At 38.9% G+C, this 17,185-nt stretch overlaps 1 protein-coding gene across 6 annotated transcripts in view; it reads right to left on the minus strand.

Moving 5' to 3' along the window:
• Positions 1 to 4,321: 4,321 nt before the first annotated feature.
• Positions 4,322 to 17,185, minus strand: part of LOC126924262 (angiotensin-converting enzyme) — a 56,523-nt gene continuing 43,659 nt past the window's right edge. For 4 of the 6 annotated variants that reach the window (XM_050738550.1, XM_050738551.1, XM_050738547.1 and 1 more), the window contains exons 12-13: positions 10,538 to 10,704; positions 4,322 to 7,157 (exon numbers count right to left, since the gene is read on the minus strand). In XM_050738550.1, coding sequence (XP_050594507.1) covers positions 7,021 to 7,157; positions 10,538 to 10,704 — 304 coding nt within the window. In that variant the 3' untranslated portion in view covers positions 4,322 to 7,020. Of the gene's footprint in view, positions 7,158 to 7,842; positions 7,977 to 9,736; positions 9,757 to 10,537; positions 10,705 to 17,185 lie in introns of those variants that run through there. The other 2 variants (XR_007713471.1, XM_050738548.1) reach the window with 2 other exon arrangements.

Raw genomic sequence — 17,185 nt, forward strand, 5'->3', positions numbered from 1 at the left:
AAGCAACGGTCACTTATACGAGTACACGGTCTATTGTTCTTGACCGGTAGGGAGCTTGGTTATGCCTGCTAAGCGTTAATCGATACCACAGTCGATGCTTGTACACGTTTTACAAAAGGAAATGCCTGAACCGGGGTAAAAAAGTGTCTGAAAATATCTGTATTTCGTGATACTTATGGCCAGTAACGTATATCGTTGCAAATAGTGACTGGTCTTCTGGAAAGAGGAACGCAAAAATGATGAAGATGACGAATACGCGCGATCAGGCTTATTAGTATGCCAGACCCGTCGATGTTTGTGCTTCCACGGCGACAGAAACTGCCCTGAATAGCTACACGCAACCAACGCATCGTTGAAACCGGCTCCATACCTTCTGATCGGGGAGACTCGCGTTCTTCCATAAATTTTCCGCGACAAGAGGACAAACACGCGTGAAAGTTTCCGCGTATCGTTTCTATCTGATTTCCTGTATTTTTCTTTCGATACAGAAAAATTCTTGTATAAGGAAACTCGAGAAGCTTTCTGGAGAAAGGATTCGTAAAATATAGTGGTGCAATCGAGCAAGTTGTGTCGGAAATTGTAATCCTAGTTCTGTAACACTAGCCATGTTCAGATTGATAATTATAATAGCTCTTAAAGAATTATATATTTTTAATATGTAAGATACGAATAAAAATTTCATGATACTTTTGAACGTATATTAAGAAAAGTAGAATTCCATTTCTTGGAACGAATCAATTGATACTAGCTATTCAAACTTCCGTTGTACGAATGAAATATCATAAGTACGGTATACTTGGAGTAGAACTTGGAATACTTTCGTGAGCCACTGTAGGTGAACTCTCGTTTTTTTTTTCTCAAAATGACGTAAGATCCTTGTAATTCTTGCTGTCGGATCGTACGATTATCAGCCACGAATCAACGGAACGTGGAAGTACCAGGGACATTGCATAACGATTGCGTTAATATACGTCGCCGTTGTTTACCGTCCCCATGAACATCAGTCCGGGAAACGTTCAATTAACATCCTTGTTCTGTCACGGGGACGTACGATTTGGACATAGTGAATGGAAAGTGAATAGATTGCATAAATTCGACACGTTTTTTTTCTGTTATATTGTCGTGTCTAACCCTGAAGAATTTTGTTGGAATCTCACGAGAATTTTTATTAACTTTTTGCTCTGTAGACGCAGGATTATGGTCTAAGGTATCGTGATAAGAAGTTGCGTTAGCAAGCAAGTTTGGTTTCGCTTTAATACAGACTTTAATCGATAAAATTGACGAATACATACCGTACCGATCTTATGAATGGCTAATTCTCACGAAATTGTTTTTTACAAAACTGTTTAGTATCTTGTTAGTACAAGTTTGTTAATTCTGATTTGCAACGACTTACAAAGGTATTTGAACGCTTGCTATATATATACTATATATATGTATATTTCGCACCTGTCCGTTAGTCAGCCGAATTATTTATCTAAGAAAAAACTTCTCACTGATTCTTCGCCTTCTTTGCGCCAGCAAACACGATGGAGAAATGTAACAAACTTAAAATAACATATATACATATTTATATATAATATAATATAATATAATTTTGATATTGTATACGTATACATATGTGTGCGTTGTTTCAAATTTGTCCAATATAATCATGATATATAATCGTGTCTTATTATAATGTTGACGAAGCTTTGAAATGTTTATAAATGTTTCTTACAATACGTCTAATATATAAAAGACTTTTATATTGAGTGTTTAAACATTTTAGCGATTCTCTGTACACGTACATAGTTAGAAAAATTCGTGGAAAAATAAATAGAAGAACTGGCACAGAATTCCAAGCTTGCGAAACACTACTGTAAAATGAGATTCCTTTTTCTCAAGATCTTCTTGTTTTTCACCGTAAAACAGTCATTGCGATTAGTTTTTTATATCATAGACTAGACGAACTAGCTCAAGGAAATTTCTATCGAGGTTTACGACGTTAAAAGTGAGATAGCAAAGACGAATTTTTCTACGCCGGGGAAGCGGAACTTTCATGCGCCCGCTTCTTCCGACCGCGGAATCCTACGTTTCCGGTTCATAAATCAATGCGTGTTCTCCGAATATATAATTTCCCTTGCTTTCTTTCCTTTTTTCCCCTTCCATATAGTACATGCCCTCGCTTTTTTAACCCGCAACAAGCTACGATCAATTAATACAAGGCAATTTGCTAAAAGTAGAAAATATTATTGAAAAAGTCTGTGTAAAAAATAAAACATGATTTTTTTAGTGCGAAAGAATGGAATGTAGATTCCACATGGAGTGCTATATGATGAAAAATATTATATATATTATTGTAAAATGGAATCGTCATTATATGTGCCAATTGAACCGTGAATGAAAAAGCGAAAATATTAAGTCATCCAATAAGATTGTACCATTAATTGCCATTAATTTAATAAAGTACTATTTATTTAAACACTTGAGATATCTGTTTAAGCGTTAAAAAGATACAATCACTCATAATATTTTTTATTTTTCAATGTTTCTTAGAAAATTTGTATTATCAAACGTTTTGTTCAATAATAAGTAACGTGCGCCTAAAAAAACACCGATGAAAGTTGCACGTTATAGCCTATGGTTTTAATTACGCAATACGTTTGTTTCTCTTTTTTGAAATTTTCTATAGTCGTAGAAAAACGATCTTCAATCTACCATCTTACGTAAGTTCATGGTGCTCTCATTCATGAGATCCAATCCGATGGATATCTGGTTCTTTGCTACTTTCGAATGGAATTCATTAGTCTGAAGCAAATTGAATAGCAATGATTTCTTGTTCTAAACACACCGAGTGCTTCATTCAGAAGATTGACGGAAATTAATCGAATAAAGAGCAGTGGATTGCAGGTTTAAGATAGTTGCACAAGCTAGTGACATTGTGCTCCGTTTCACCTTCTGAATTGCGCAAGAGAGGCATTGTTCTCCCTTAATAGTAATTACGCTCATTACGATCTAACCAGATATTAGTCTCGAGTATCGTTGACCACCCGTCTCATTTTCTTTGGCGCCATTCGTTCTGCGATCTCATGATAAACATGATACAAAGTTTTCTGCTAAATTATTCTAAATAGTATTGATACTAAATTTCGTTTCACGGCTAATCATCGATTGTATTAAAGAATACATTTGCTATAAATAATGTATAACATGTTCGATTTTTAAAATATCCAGAATTTTTTTCTTCATCATTATGAACAATCACATAGGTATGCAAGTTCTGATTTGGAACTTGCTGGAAACAAATTTAGCATTTGGAGAAAACCATCTAGAAAGTATTTTTTGACGTATAAATTATTTCACAAGAAACTGTAATGGTTCCATTTCAAGAATTATTAAATTATTAAATTTTAATTTTAGACTTATTAAATTATTAATATATAAATTTTAATTTTCTAGTCTATTCATAAAACTAGAACAATAAGGTTAATTAATCTCTGAGAAAGTGCATTGAATCGCATATACGAAAATCTTATGTAAAAAGTGCCATTACATAAGTAACAAGCTACTAAGCGAATCGTGTCCTTGAAACCTGAAAATCAATGACCTTGAAAAAGATGTCTCCATCTGGATTATCCATTCTTCGAGCTTCTTCGACTACGACCTTCCGCCGTAATCCTCCTTACATCACAAAAAAACCATACCGTAAACGTATGTTCCTGTCAACGAATCGAGGTTGTGGAATTTTCACGGTGTTTTCTCGAACGAATTTCAAAGGTGTGTGTATTGGAGGTCGTGCGTGCGTGGACGACGCGACGGTGAAAGTGGACGAGAGGTATTCGCCGAGTCATTGTGCAGACGTTTCGCGGAAAGATAAGACTTCCCGGTCTTCAGATTATGCAACCGGACGGACCAGTTTTTGGCCAGAAAACATGCTTGACACACAAGCAACGGATGAAGTCGAAAGCGAAAGGGGCGGCCGATCGGATCGGTTCTCGGATCACTGGCTGTCCTGCGGCTCGATCGGAGAAAAACGACCTCTTAACCCTATGTGTCATGGCCCGAGGCCACGAAATCCGTGCTTGAATCGAGATTGACGACCGGGGCGTGACTTCTCCTCTCGTATCTCATTCTCTGTCCCAAGTTTTCTTTTCCTTTTTTATCTCGAAGTCTACCGGCGCTGAGAAACGCTCCAGGGTTTGAACGGTCTGGATAAATTCGCTTCTGATCATCGTCGATCCAAGTAAATTTACACTGGCGATTTATAATGATATGAAGATACGATGGTTGGTCGGTCGATCGCCGCTAATCAAAGATTCAATATAAAAATTCCACAGAATTAGTGTCACGTTGTTGCAAAATTTATATGGATTATACAATGTTCTACCTATTCTATTATGTTCGTATAAATACAAATTTGCATAAATATTTGCAGTTCGAATGGAACGAGAATCGTAAATTTTTGATTTACTATTTTTCTTTTAGGGTGATTATTTTATGTGATTTTCTCTATTGCGTATAAGCAAGTTAGAGGAGAAATCTAACGAATTTCTGCGAATCGCCCGATCGTAAATAATTTATAGAAATAATTTATAGAAAAGTGTGAGGAAATATCGTTTCCATTTCGATTTCGCTTTCTCGTCAGGTGTAATAACAACAGTTAGCCATCGTCACAGGACAGATTAATCGAAACGTCATCACCTACCGTAAGTATAATGATACTTGAACGTTAAGACGGTATCGATCATAGTAACATTCGAGACGCATCGAAAGGTGTAGATAAGATCTAGACACGTTCAAGACGAGTGGAATAAAAGCATCGGGGCACGTTTGATGCCGCAATCGAGCGTCGGCTCTTTCGAACTCGGTTTCCGCATCTTCGTGTTACGCAAGTGGGTGAACCAGTTTCTGGACAAACCACCTTTGTGTAATTATGTCTGAGCAGCTGTCCCCGTAAGAACAATAACGTCTCCTATTGCGGTTCTCGTGAAAGCTGTCGGTCCTGCACGTATCAAGGAAAGATCCAGGAAGAGAACAGTATCTTTGTTAAATTTCACAAATCATTGGATTACCTGTTAGAGCCTAACATTCTTGACTAAAATTATACACGATTTATGTTGCAATATTTAATCGAAGACTCGAAATCATAGATGAAAGAAATGAAAAGATTGTCAAGGTAGATTAGTGAATATACAAGTGTGTACAATAGCGATATTGGGATCTACTCGGAAACTGAAACAAAGGGATTCGTTAAACAAAGACGTGCCCCATGGAATTACAATTTTTATGGGTTTCGCAATAACGCGATTATCCGCGATACAACGAATGGACATGCGATCCTTTAATTACGTAACCCGAGAAACTAATTTCGGTTCTTCGCCGTCAAACGGTTTTTATTCGATGGTCGAGGCTCGTTTCTACTCCTGTGAGAGCCACGAAAATCGGGAATAATGGGTTGCGGACAACAGGCTCCCTTTGTGGACTGGTGAACAATAAAAAAAGTATCTTCTTTGTGGTTTGAAATCTTAAATTTCAAACGCAGCATTGCCATTATCACATTATTACTATTACCGTTACTAGACTGCTATTAATTAATTAATTAATTAATTTCTATTTATTAATGCATATCAATAATCGTTTATACGTGTTCAAATCATCTATTAAAGATTTTTGCGTGTTTAAATCACCCATAAAGATATAAAATCTGCAGCCTAATTATCGCTACAGACCTGGAAATACTTGGCGCTAAAAATTTATTTCAATCTTCGTTCATTTCGATTTCCGTGTTTACACGTTCCATTTTCTCCTACGAGAATATATTATGGTAAAAATAATTCGCTCTAACGGCACGGCCGACATTTAATGGTACAAAATGCATATACCAATAATACTACGGAATATTGATTTTCTCCTCATGAAAATTGCAAAGATACCGAGCGAACGATATAATTCGTACGATCGTTACGGACCGAGCTCGTTCCCATTTGCGATCGAAATATCTTCCAATTACGATACGCGATTGTGGAATTGTCTGAGACGTGGCTTACGAACCGTGTCGCGAAGGCAATTACGAAACGAGCTTATTTTTTCGTTAATTCTGTTTCTCACGATATTCCACGATCTACAGAACTATGAACGATTTATATACGTAGGTACATATATTTACAACTGGGTATAGTAGAGTTAATATTAGAATTACCGATAACTGGAGCGTAAAATATGCATCGAAAGAGCCAAAATGAAAAGTATGGTAGAATCTTAATTATCTATATCAAAATGATCTTTGAATAAAGTCCAAGGGTCCGTTTCTAAATTTTCTACTAAACGATAATTTCATTGACCGACGTTTTGTTAAAGTTTCCAGTGAATATGTAAAAAGATATCCAATACAAAAGAAAAAGCAAGTTCGTACTTTCTAAGAGATTGTAAAAAATTGCCAAGAATGTATCGTTACGAGTTTATAAAATTTCAAACGATATTTTACGAATTGATCGTGGCCACTATCGTGGTGGGTCTACGACTAAGCTGGAGTTCTAGAGAAGAAAAGCACGACTCGTGTCTGTCTGGAAAGCACGTTGGCAGCGTTTAACGATGGAGGACGTAAATCTCTTTGTCTTTATTAAACGTCGGGGCCGAGACGTTTCAAGGTACGCGACACGAGAGTGGCCCCCGACATGCTGAAACGATTTATGCGCTCACACGAGTGCTGCTCGCACGCGAGCTTAATTGCAGACGCGTACCATTGCCATGTTGCGGATCGCTGTTAAATTAGTAGTGAATATTTACAACAATAACAATAATTATTGGGTACACGTGACGTTTCCAATTCGACGCATCTTATTTTATATAAAAAACGCTCGTTCTCGATCGAGAATATACTTTATACTACTATACGAAAACAATCATCTAGAAACATTTTGGTCATTTGTTTGGTTTTTGATTGCTTGACAGATCGAGAAGCATTGATCGTCACTGCTAAAAAATATCCTAAAAAATGCTTGAACATCTGGCTCGCTGTTCTACTAAATTTCTGCTTTATTAACGAAGTATCGAAACTGTTAAGAGAATCGCTAATAAAATTGTCGTCACACGCGTTCTTGTGGCTTCGTTGTAGAATCCGCTTCCGTAGACCTGCAGACCAGCAGTCTCGATGCTGCGCTTGCAGTAATCTCCGTCTGCAATTGTAGTAATCCATGGTTAGGCTATCGTGAAATGTACAGTGGTATTACTATTTCAATACGATTTACGATACGGTTACTGTTATTACGGTCGATGAATGACTTTACGGTGATAGCTATCTGTTTCGTGGGAGAAATTACTGGTCCATGTGATTTGGTGTAAATAGCAGGGATCGGGAAATAAGGTAATAAAAGGATCGGAAGAGATAGATAGAAGCAATGGAAGTTGTTTGAATTGAGAACTCGCAACGAAAACGACCTCCGTTCGATTTTTAAATTTTCGATATAAGCATTGCACATTATCGCGATAATATAAAAAGTATTCTACAATTTGATCGATAATTTGAATTGTCGAATGAAAATTGTCTTTCAAGCAATAATAAAACTTTGTACTAACGATGTGTTAATTTAATTTCGAGATCATCTGATTCGATCAAAATTATCCGTACGACCAATTGTTTCTTTGTTCTGGGCAGCAAGAAATAATCGCAAAAGTTGATTATATCATGAACCTTTCAAAATCTAACGACTGTGTATATATATGCAGACGATAGAAAAAAATATATCGCGATCTGATATATCATTTGCTTCTTTACGAATCGTGAAGCTCGTATAGCGTAAGGAGAACGTGTCTCAAAAAGATCGATAGATCGTTTACGGCTGCAGGGCTCTATAAACGTACCGTTCTAAAATTCCATAATCAAGATCAATAGTAGCAAAAAGGCCATCTTGTCGATCGAGGAACTAGAACAGGAATCGTTTTCCCTTTCGACCGGTGACGTGTCTCGGTCGCCATAAAACACCTTTTTCTTCAAGCTGCAAGTCATCGGTACTTGAAATTACGCGATCATCACGCTACGATCTCTCTTTACGCGTATCGACGCGTAACTTGTATATCAGCTTGACCACTTAGCCAATTAGCTAGGCTAGCTTTATATCGCGATAACTCGTTTGTTTTTGCAAAAATCCTAAATTTAATATTCCATTACCTATGTTTAAATAGTCAATTACCGCGATTATGATCATCGAGAAAAAGAAGGGGGCCAGCGAAAAAGCACGACACGAAATGCTTTCTCCATTGAGACGTCGTAAAACCAGCGTACGGTATCAAAAGGGTGATTACAGGCGCCCGTTTTTAAAGGAAATCGAGAGGCAGAGAGTAAAAGAAGGAAAGAGGAACGGTAACGGCGTTATGGCGATCGACAGAGAAATTATACAACCGGCGTTCTTTCTCCTCGTAACGCACGAGTCACGTACATCTGCGCTTTCCATCGCGATCGCTTCTCAGAAGCGGCTCATTTTTCCTTCTGTGTGTCGCCGAACCTGCCACCGTCTTCCTTCTTTTTATTCGGCTTGTATTATTTAACATGGAACAATTGATCAAACGCCATAATCTTTTTCTACCGTACGATGTATGGAATTGATCAACGTGGTTCCTGAATGGCTCGTGTATAGATTTGTTAATTGCGACGTCAGTTGGTGACTGAGATAGTTGGACTAATTTTTGGGTTGCAAGATATAAATCTCCTGAATATGTCGAAAGAGTGAACGGGCTGCGAAATGCGTATTCGACTGATTGATAGTTCGTCGAATTTTCAAATTATTTATATTCTTTCCTTTTAGTCTTCGTTAATGTTGTTGTAATAGTGGTGGCCATTTATGATTATGTCGTAATCGTTGTAACGATCTATTCCAAGAATATATTCCTTATTACTTTGGTAAGAGATATTTACAATATTTAAATTTTTCGATCATACGTTTTCTCAATTTTTACGCGCTATTTCACAGCTTCGATCTTAATGGCCTAAGAAATCGTGTTACACGCGTGTTCGCGAGGCAAATCGACGGGTTACGATGTGCAACGTGCAATGAAAACGAGAGTAGAATCGAGTAGAAACGTCTCTCGCGATTCAACATCTCTTTCTCTTCCAATGGCATAAGCCATTTTCTTACGGTCCATGCTCGCGTTCTTTCCTCGTTCTACTCCGATTTCGCAATCCACCAGTCCCACGGAGAGAGAGAACGTGACGATTCGTGGTCTGCTTTACGTTTAACGTGAAAACAATTGTGACGTTTCCTGTATGCAAATTTCAGGGACGACGTCTTTACGACGTTCCAGCAAAAATCTAATACAGTCCTGTATGAAAGTAAAACATTTTTGTATAGTACATCGACACTATGGACGTTGAAACAATTAAAATAAGAAAACGACAGAGGAATAAATAGCGTTTCAGATGCTTTCACGGTTTAATGGTCGCAATGATCAGCCAGAAGAACGACCATCGGTCAGCGTGTTGCGATCCTCGTTAGATAATCATCCGGATAATTAATTACCATCCATTATTGAAAGTATCTCGGTTAGCTTTTTCTTTCCTTTTCCTGTTATTTCTCTATGTTCGAGCATAGGAGCGATTATACGTGCGCTACGTAACGTCGTTTGTGTATTTGACAAGAGCTCCAGCTCGGAAAGATGTAACGTGGCAATCCTAATAATTTCGCCGCGCGCTGGATCGTAATTCAGTCGAATGTCGTCACACGATGAATATTTGTAGCACTCCCCGATGGTAACTGGCACGTGGGAACTGCAACCTTCAATCTGTTACGGTAGGAAATTGCATAATTTGTAACAAGTTACGATGAAAGGCGCGCTAGCGTACGCTGTGTCGATCGTGTTTCGTCGCGTGAATCGGTTCCTTGCTTCTGACCTGTTCACGTTGGGCCAGGATGCAAGAATAAAATTCACGTACGGAGCAAATACAGTGGAACTCTGATTACCTGAACTATAATTGCTTACGAATTTAATCGATAATATCCAGACTTGAAATGTAATAAAATTGAAGCGCGTAATTCGATATTGCTTCTGATTAATTATTTTTATCGCTTGGTTCGCTAATTAACGTCTAAATTAATTTAGCCTCGTTTCGTTTATCAAATGTCGGCTCTGTCTAATCTATCTCTACTTCTGATTTTATTACGTAACACGTAACTATTTCCTGCGTTGAAATCCAATCGTTCGATTATCCAATAGGTTCAGCAATTAGTTTATACGATTCGACGCTGCGAAGTATGACGGTTATGATGCGCAAATGGTGGATCGAAATAAATTGGTGAAAGGGTTGGTTGGTGTAGTAGCCGAGGAAAAATGAAGGCATCTCACGGAATTCGAATCGTGGTAGTGGATTGGCCGTGTCACGTGAATGGCCGTGAGTAAAAATTGGGATTTCAAAGATAAATGTTAGGTATCAGGTTGGTTCATGTAAAGCGAAGTTGTTCGATTTGTCTCTTAAAATAATCAATTAACGATAGAACAAATGTATCGCTTACGAACAATCTATACCGTGGATATAGCGCAGAGCAACGACAGGTGAGTTTCTTACCGTAAGACCAGCCGACGATGTCCCCGGTTCTCAGGTTTTCCGTTCTCAGCCAATCTTCGAGAGGCCTGAAGTACTCTCTGAGTGCAGACGCGTCCAATTTGTCGTCCCCTATAGCTTCTCGAAGCGTCTCTTGCCACGGTACCGACGAGCCTCTTTCCATAATTTTCCTGTAACAACAGAACGAGACAAAGGTTGCAGTTTTTCGTGGAGCGGAACGCGGGAAAATCGTGGACGAAGGATCGCAACGCAACGCGCAGGCAGAAAGCATCGGCCATTGAAATTACCGCGAGCGAAGCTCGTAATTCGTGCGTCGTTAGGCTTTAACGAGATCACCGGCGGCGCTTTCTCGACGAAACGATTGCGACAACGCGCGGAACGGCGCAACAATGAAAAACCCTTCGGCGAGGAAAATTCACGGGGAGAATTGGAACGAGAGAAAAATAAAGACGCGTAACGAGCCTTTTCTTCCAACGTCCCGCGCTACTAATTAGCCTATCTTTGGCAACTTGGCGTGTTTGAAACACGTTCGAGCGTGTTCGAACGACGCTCGTAATTTACGGCGGGTGTGTCACAACATTCAGCCATATGCATGAGTTACGAGGTGAAATTAATTCTGCTCTTGCAGGACAGTGGAGAGAAACCTTCGCGAGTCGACAAAATCGAATGTCAGTAGCTACGTAAGATGCGTTTTATGGCGTTCAGAAATTCTTTCCCTTTACGTACTTGCTTGACGCGTAATCCATCATAGACGCTTATAACTAGTTGTCCTTTTCAGCGCTAATTTGCACGTTGATCGAGCTCGTGATTTTAACGAAATCGATCGTGACGTGACCGTAATAGTTTCGAGAAATAGTCCCGTTCCCTTCGACGATAATGCATGGTTGATCTCAGCTAAGTAGCTACTCCTACCTGAACACTGTGGTTTCTGGTCATTGGTATAATCATCGTCTTCGTCATCGTAGGAACTTTATGTCATTTTCAACGCATTAAACATTTGAACACTTCGCGTGTTAAGTATTCTGTCAGAGACTTCCAGATTCGTAATAGTTCTATTCCAATCAGGTTCCATAATTAATTATTCTGCTTCAAGACTAAGGAACTTTTATTTATAAAAATTTTCCTTGGTTATATTTTTAAGCACTACAGTGATTTTCAAACAACGATGATCTTCTTTTGCTGCTCGTATCATTTCTGGTAAATAGTTTTATTCCTACGGAATCTTTTCTTTAATTCTAATTTCGAGAATTAATAAAGGAATATAATGAAGTCGCAGAGACTAGATACAATTACAATTTTGACCGCTTTCATTGAAATTTGTGAACGATATATAATCGCGGAAGAAATTATCCTTCGCATTGAATCGATCGCGAGTGAACGTCGCTGAGAGGTCGTCGACACGATATCCGATCGAGAACGATCATTATGAATCGAAAAAGACAATCCTGCGAGACGCGGTGTGTCAGTGAGACGGTCATTTAAATACAATGACCTGGAAGTAGTGTAACGAAGAAATTCGTTACGAGGTATCGATCGATGAAATCATTCATTCCTTTCTCGCGACGTTGGTCATAAACTAGCGAAAAGTTGCAGCTTAAATATTTCGTTGTAAATGGCACCGTAAGAAAAATCAGTCAACCAGCTTCGTTACGCGATTTGAAGAGAGTTTCTTTGTTATTCGAGCTTCTTTTACATCTTATATACATTTCTACGCAATCGTGATTGCGTCGCCTTCTTTCTTCCTGTTTTCCTGTTTCCTTTTGCCGATCGTCGATTTCGAGACAAACGATACTTGGAGTCGCGCGTAATCCTGGTTATTCCGATACGACAGCACATTATGTAAAGAGAACTCAATCCCTCATGGGAATATGTTCTTTTATGACGGTGAAGTTTCTACGGAGAATCGTCGATATGAGACATTTTGACGAGGAACATTCGCGAATCTTGCGTAACAGGGTGTCCGAGTATCGAGGATTCTCGTGGACGAAGCGCGGTAACCAGTGGCCATAGACTTTTGAAAATTTGTTTACACGTTGCCAGCTTCGAGTTTCAGATGCTTGCACCACTGACCAATGGAGTTAAGAAAGTATAATTAACACGGAAAACGAGATATAGTGGATTTTAATTTAAATGTAAATTGAAATCTTGATATAGGTAATTTTACCAGGTTGTAAATTTTGGTTGTTATTAGTATTTCTATTATTTCATTTTCTTTATAGCTCCGGTCGTTCGCTCGATCTTTTATATCGCGAAACCGATTAGGTAGTTTAAAAACATTTCTGCTTTCTAAATTGATTTAGTTAAATCAATTTAGTACAGTAGAGAAATTCTTCGTTGCTGTTGCATCTTGATGGATAAACACGTCATTCTGCGTATTAAATAAACAAAGACACGAGACATTTCGTCGAAGTGAACGTCGGAGAAGCATAAGAAAGCAGAGGGTCGATTTCACGAAAGTGAAAAGTGTTCGTAGTCGACATCGAGCGGCATGATATAACGACTTTTTGAAAAGTCATTTGGATGCAGGCCACGGTGCAGTCCGCTTCCGGTTCCTTCGAGAACGGGCCACGCCTCTCGTGGGAATCGACCGGACGAGCAAAAATATTTCGGTATGCCCCCGTTGCAATTTATATCGGTCTCACAATTTCCGGTGTCAGCGAAATCGCCACTTTCCTGCACCAGCCGATGATATTTCACAACGCGGGATGCTGGTTGCTCGATTCCGCGTATTTAACGTCTTGTCCTACTCCCACCGATCGTATGCACGTCATACTCCTATGAGAAAATTTATGCGCAAATAAAGCGTAAACAACAAATTACGGTATGACATAGAAGAAAAGAGGAACTTTGCAAAATTTTACTAAACTTGGAAGTCTTTCCACGTCAAGAATCTTCGCAGCTATGTTACCATAGAGATCCTTCGAATCCTTCATTTTCCTTTTAAATCTCGATCAAGCGATGCTTCTCCGTTTTTTCCCTAATTTAACATCGGACTCTCGGTAGCTCCATTATCTTGCGAGTTATCGCGGATTCGTGCGGTTCCACGCGCAAACCGTGTCGAATAATTTCCAGTCTCTTTTACACGGTAGAATTGAGTCACGAGTGTACTACCGTGGTTCTGCGTTTTAAGGTGATCTTTGACACCGGTGTGGGAAACGCGTGTCATTTGACTAAAGAGGTTATCGGTTTTGCACGATAGGCGACCGCTGTTATTTGCTCGTTGCCTGATAGAGACCTTGACAGGTCCACAATGGGGTATTGAGTGCGCCAACACTTGACCGAGTGCGGTCGAAATAGTTCGTGGCAATTGTTTCCATTATTATCGGAAAATACCGCGATTTTTCTTGTGAACGCTACGATCGATTGCTTAATACTTTCATACGTACGACTGACCGTTTTTTCAACGTAAAGGTGATCAGAACTATCGATGTTTCAGTAATTTGTCAGATTAACCTCTTTATTTGCAAGAGAAGCTAATATTCTTAATTTTATTACTCCTTAATTTCTATATCGAATATCTCTGATTTGATCTACTAAGTATGATATTATTATTTAGTATAAATTATTATGTTCGTTTCACAGAGGAGAAGGTTAGTTATTTAAAAGCATATTAAAAGCGTATTTTAAGAGCAAAATTACTTTTTGCATTGGATCGAATCGGTAGATATTTAAACGAAATTTGTGCCACGAGTGTGCCTCGATCCCACAAAACAAAGGATTGATCCGACGCAGCTTGCTTTTGAAACGCGAAAATTAATCGTTGCACCGGCCCCAAGGCCAGGCTATCCATTTCCATGAATTTTAATCGATTTCTACTCAATCAGATCCATAAACTGTAGATCGAGTACACCACAGGGTTATGCAACTTGGACGAATTGGTCAATCGTATAAAGTGCAGTAGAGATCGTATCGTCTGTAATCCTTGAATTTCAATAATCGAAAATGTAATTGCGATTTCGAGGCACGTTTTATAACACATTCTCCATTACACGTGTTTACGTATAAATTATCCGCGATTTTCAAATTGTGCGGTTACTGTTTTCCGTTCGCTTACGTAGACTACAATTCTTTATCCGTTGATCGGTAATTATAGCTGTCGCGATCGTTTTTAAGTGCTTGTAAAGACAGAGTAAGAATCAATGTCCCATTAAGTGCATCCTACGTAACGGCAAGATGATTATTTCGATGAGATCGTTTAAAATTTAAAATACCTGTCCCACTAAGATTCATCTTGCGTGAATAACAAAGACCAATTACCTCGTTCTGTACGACTCGGCTGTCGTAGTCTGCGAAAAACTGTTGTACTCCTAATCGATTACTCGAGCGATGTTCAAAAATAGAGGAAAAGGAGAAACAACATTTCTATAAGTATACTTCGTGGAAAATAGAAATTAATACGCTCTCCCTCTCAAACATATTTCGACAAGCAACAAAATTCACTATTTGCTGATATTTTTTGGGAAAAGCAAATTATTCGATAAATTAATACCTGTTATGCTAATTATGTTACCGATACTTCTCATATAGTACATCTTCCCACAGCGTGGCTATTAATTCTCTGGATAATGTGACATTAAACTAGAAAAAAAATATAAAAATTGAAAAGGAAAGAAATATTCGCCAATCGTGAAGAATAACTTTCAGAAAGTGACGGTTACATCGAGAAATCTTTTCCTTGAAATATATCGCTTCCTTCTTCTTACTTCTCCTGCTTTTCCTTCCTGCGTCTTTCATTTTGGTTCTCTCTCGGTCGAGAGTAAAGTTACACGGCTTGTAAAACGGAAGTGCAACGCGTAACAAGCCGAGTTTCTTCATGTAACTGCGTGTACGCGACACACGCGCGTTTTTACGCGGCGCAATCGGTTTCGTAACAGCGTCTACAAACGCGAGAGCCGGAGATCGTCCTTCGATTACAGGAAGTCAGGCCTTAGGATGGTTACTCGGCTGATTTTGATCTATCGATCGCTCGGACGCGGCGCCAGCGTCCGTTTTGCGAAAGAAAACTGTTTTTCCGCTCGTGAAACGTTCTATTATCAGATGTTTTTCTTTCGATAAAAAAAAAAATTAATTATCAGTTGCACAGAATTAAACAGAGAAAATGACTATAATATTGGCAGCGTGTGTAGAGAGAGAAAATTGGCCAGTACGGGTCGTTTGACACCAAATTGAACAATCGTCGCGTGAATAATTTAATGAATTTCGTTGAGTGATTCACCAGCTGCGACGAACGAAATTAAATTCCGAAAATAATTCACGAATGCAACGGTAGAGTATTTATGAATTTAGACGAAACGATCGTCGCTAGAAACGGAAAAGTATCTCAGCTGGCTACTTGCGCAATTGAACGTTTTTACAGCGGCCGGTGAACGCGCATTACGCTCCTCCTAAACAGATAATTTCACTGCAGCAGAAAATCAGTTGCAGATCCTCCCAAGCGATAGAAACGATTTATTACCGCGAGCTGCACGTTCCGACGGTTGTATCGCTTTTAATTGCTCGTTTCTTGAGATTTCTTCATTCGCTACTTAGGGAGAAATGAAAGCAGCTACGCATCGCCGCGTGCCATCGTTTAACCCTTTGTAACCACAGGTTTATTTGATAAGAAAGTAAAACGATACGATTAATCTAGACGTTTCATTTCGTCTTTCTTTGCTTCTTCATGTCCGATCCCTTTACATATTTTCTTCCCAAATTTTGAAATACTTTGTTTGTGAACGTTCCAAGTAAGTAAATTTTCAAAAATGACGTCTGTAATTCCCATTTTCTTCGAGTTCTTCCTTCCTTCCAGGTGACTGAATATATTTTCTGATCGAATCGTGAATTTTTGTTAAATCGATGGTCGCATGTGTCGAGTTAAATTCGCTAACGCGGAATTTAGAATCAAAATACAAATACCAAATTGGCAACCGAAGTTGCGCAACTGAACAAAGATTCTTCTCTCGTTGACCTAGATCACGCAGCCTACCAGAGATTGTCAAGGGACGCGATCGGATCGCTACGAGATCGATATAGTAGATCTCTTCCGATATGTTCCATCTCTATGTACGCCCACGTGCATTATATTCTACTCGCTTATACAATATATACGTCAAGAGGTAACTCTATCCGAAGATCTTTCCAAGATTGTCCATTACGTCTCTTCGGCGGACCTTGAAAGTATCGCTCGTTCCTTTCAATCTCAGCCAATAATCCGGGGTTTCCTCATGTTCCTACTCTTATTAGGAATCTCAATCTGTCCGAGGTAACAGACACAGATAATGCCAGGACGAAAGTTCGGTGATCATCCGCGACGAGATGCAAATAAAAGATTTTCGATGAGGATTCCTCGCGTTGGAAAATAAAAGAAATATAATATAATAAAATAAAACAAACTCGACGATACGATAAATTATTACAGTCGAAGCTCGATAACTCGAACCTCTGTAGGTCGAAAATCTCTACAAGACCACAACTTAGCTCATTTTCTTTTGCTCTACCGCGAAGACCTCTGGAAATCGAAATAAAACTGACATTAGCTCGAATTATTTGTCACGCGTTCAGATGCATTATGTTACCTCTGTAACTGGAATTTACAATAGCCAGATCTCTAACAAGTGGAACCTGTATCGTCGTTGCCTTTGCAACTGAAAGTGTGCCTACAGCTATGCCACG

The sequence above is a fragment of the Bombus affinis genome, chromosome 14, assembly GCF_024516045.1.
Source record: "Bombus affinis isolate iyBomAffi1 chromosome 14, iyBomAffi1.2, whole genome shotgun sequence".
NCBI classification, from domain to species: domain Eukaryota; kingdom Metazoa; phylum Arthropoda; class Insecta; order Hymenoptera; family Apidae; genus Bombus; species Bombus affinis.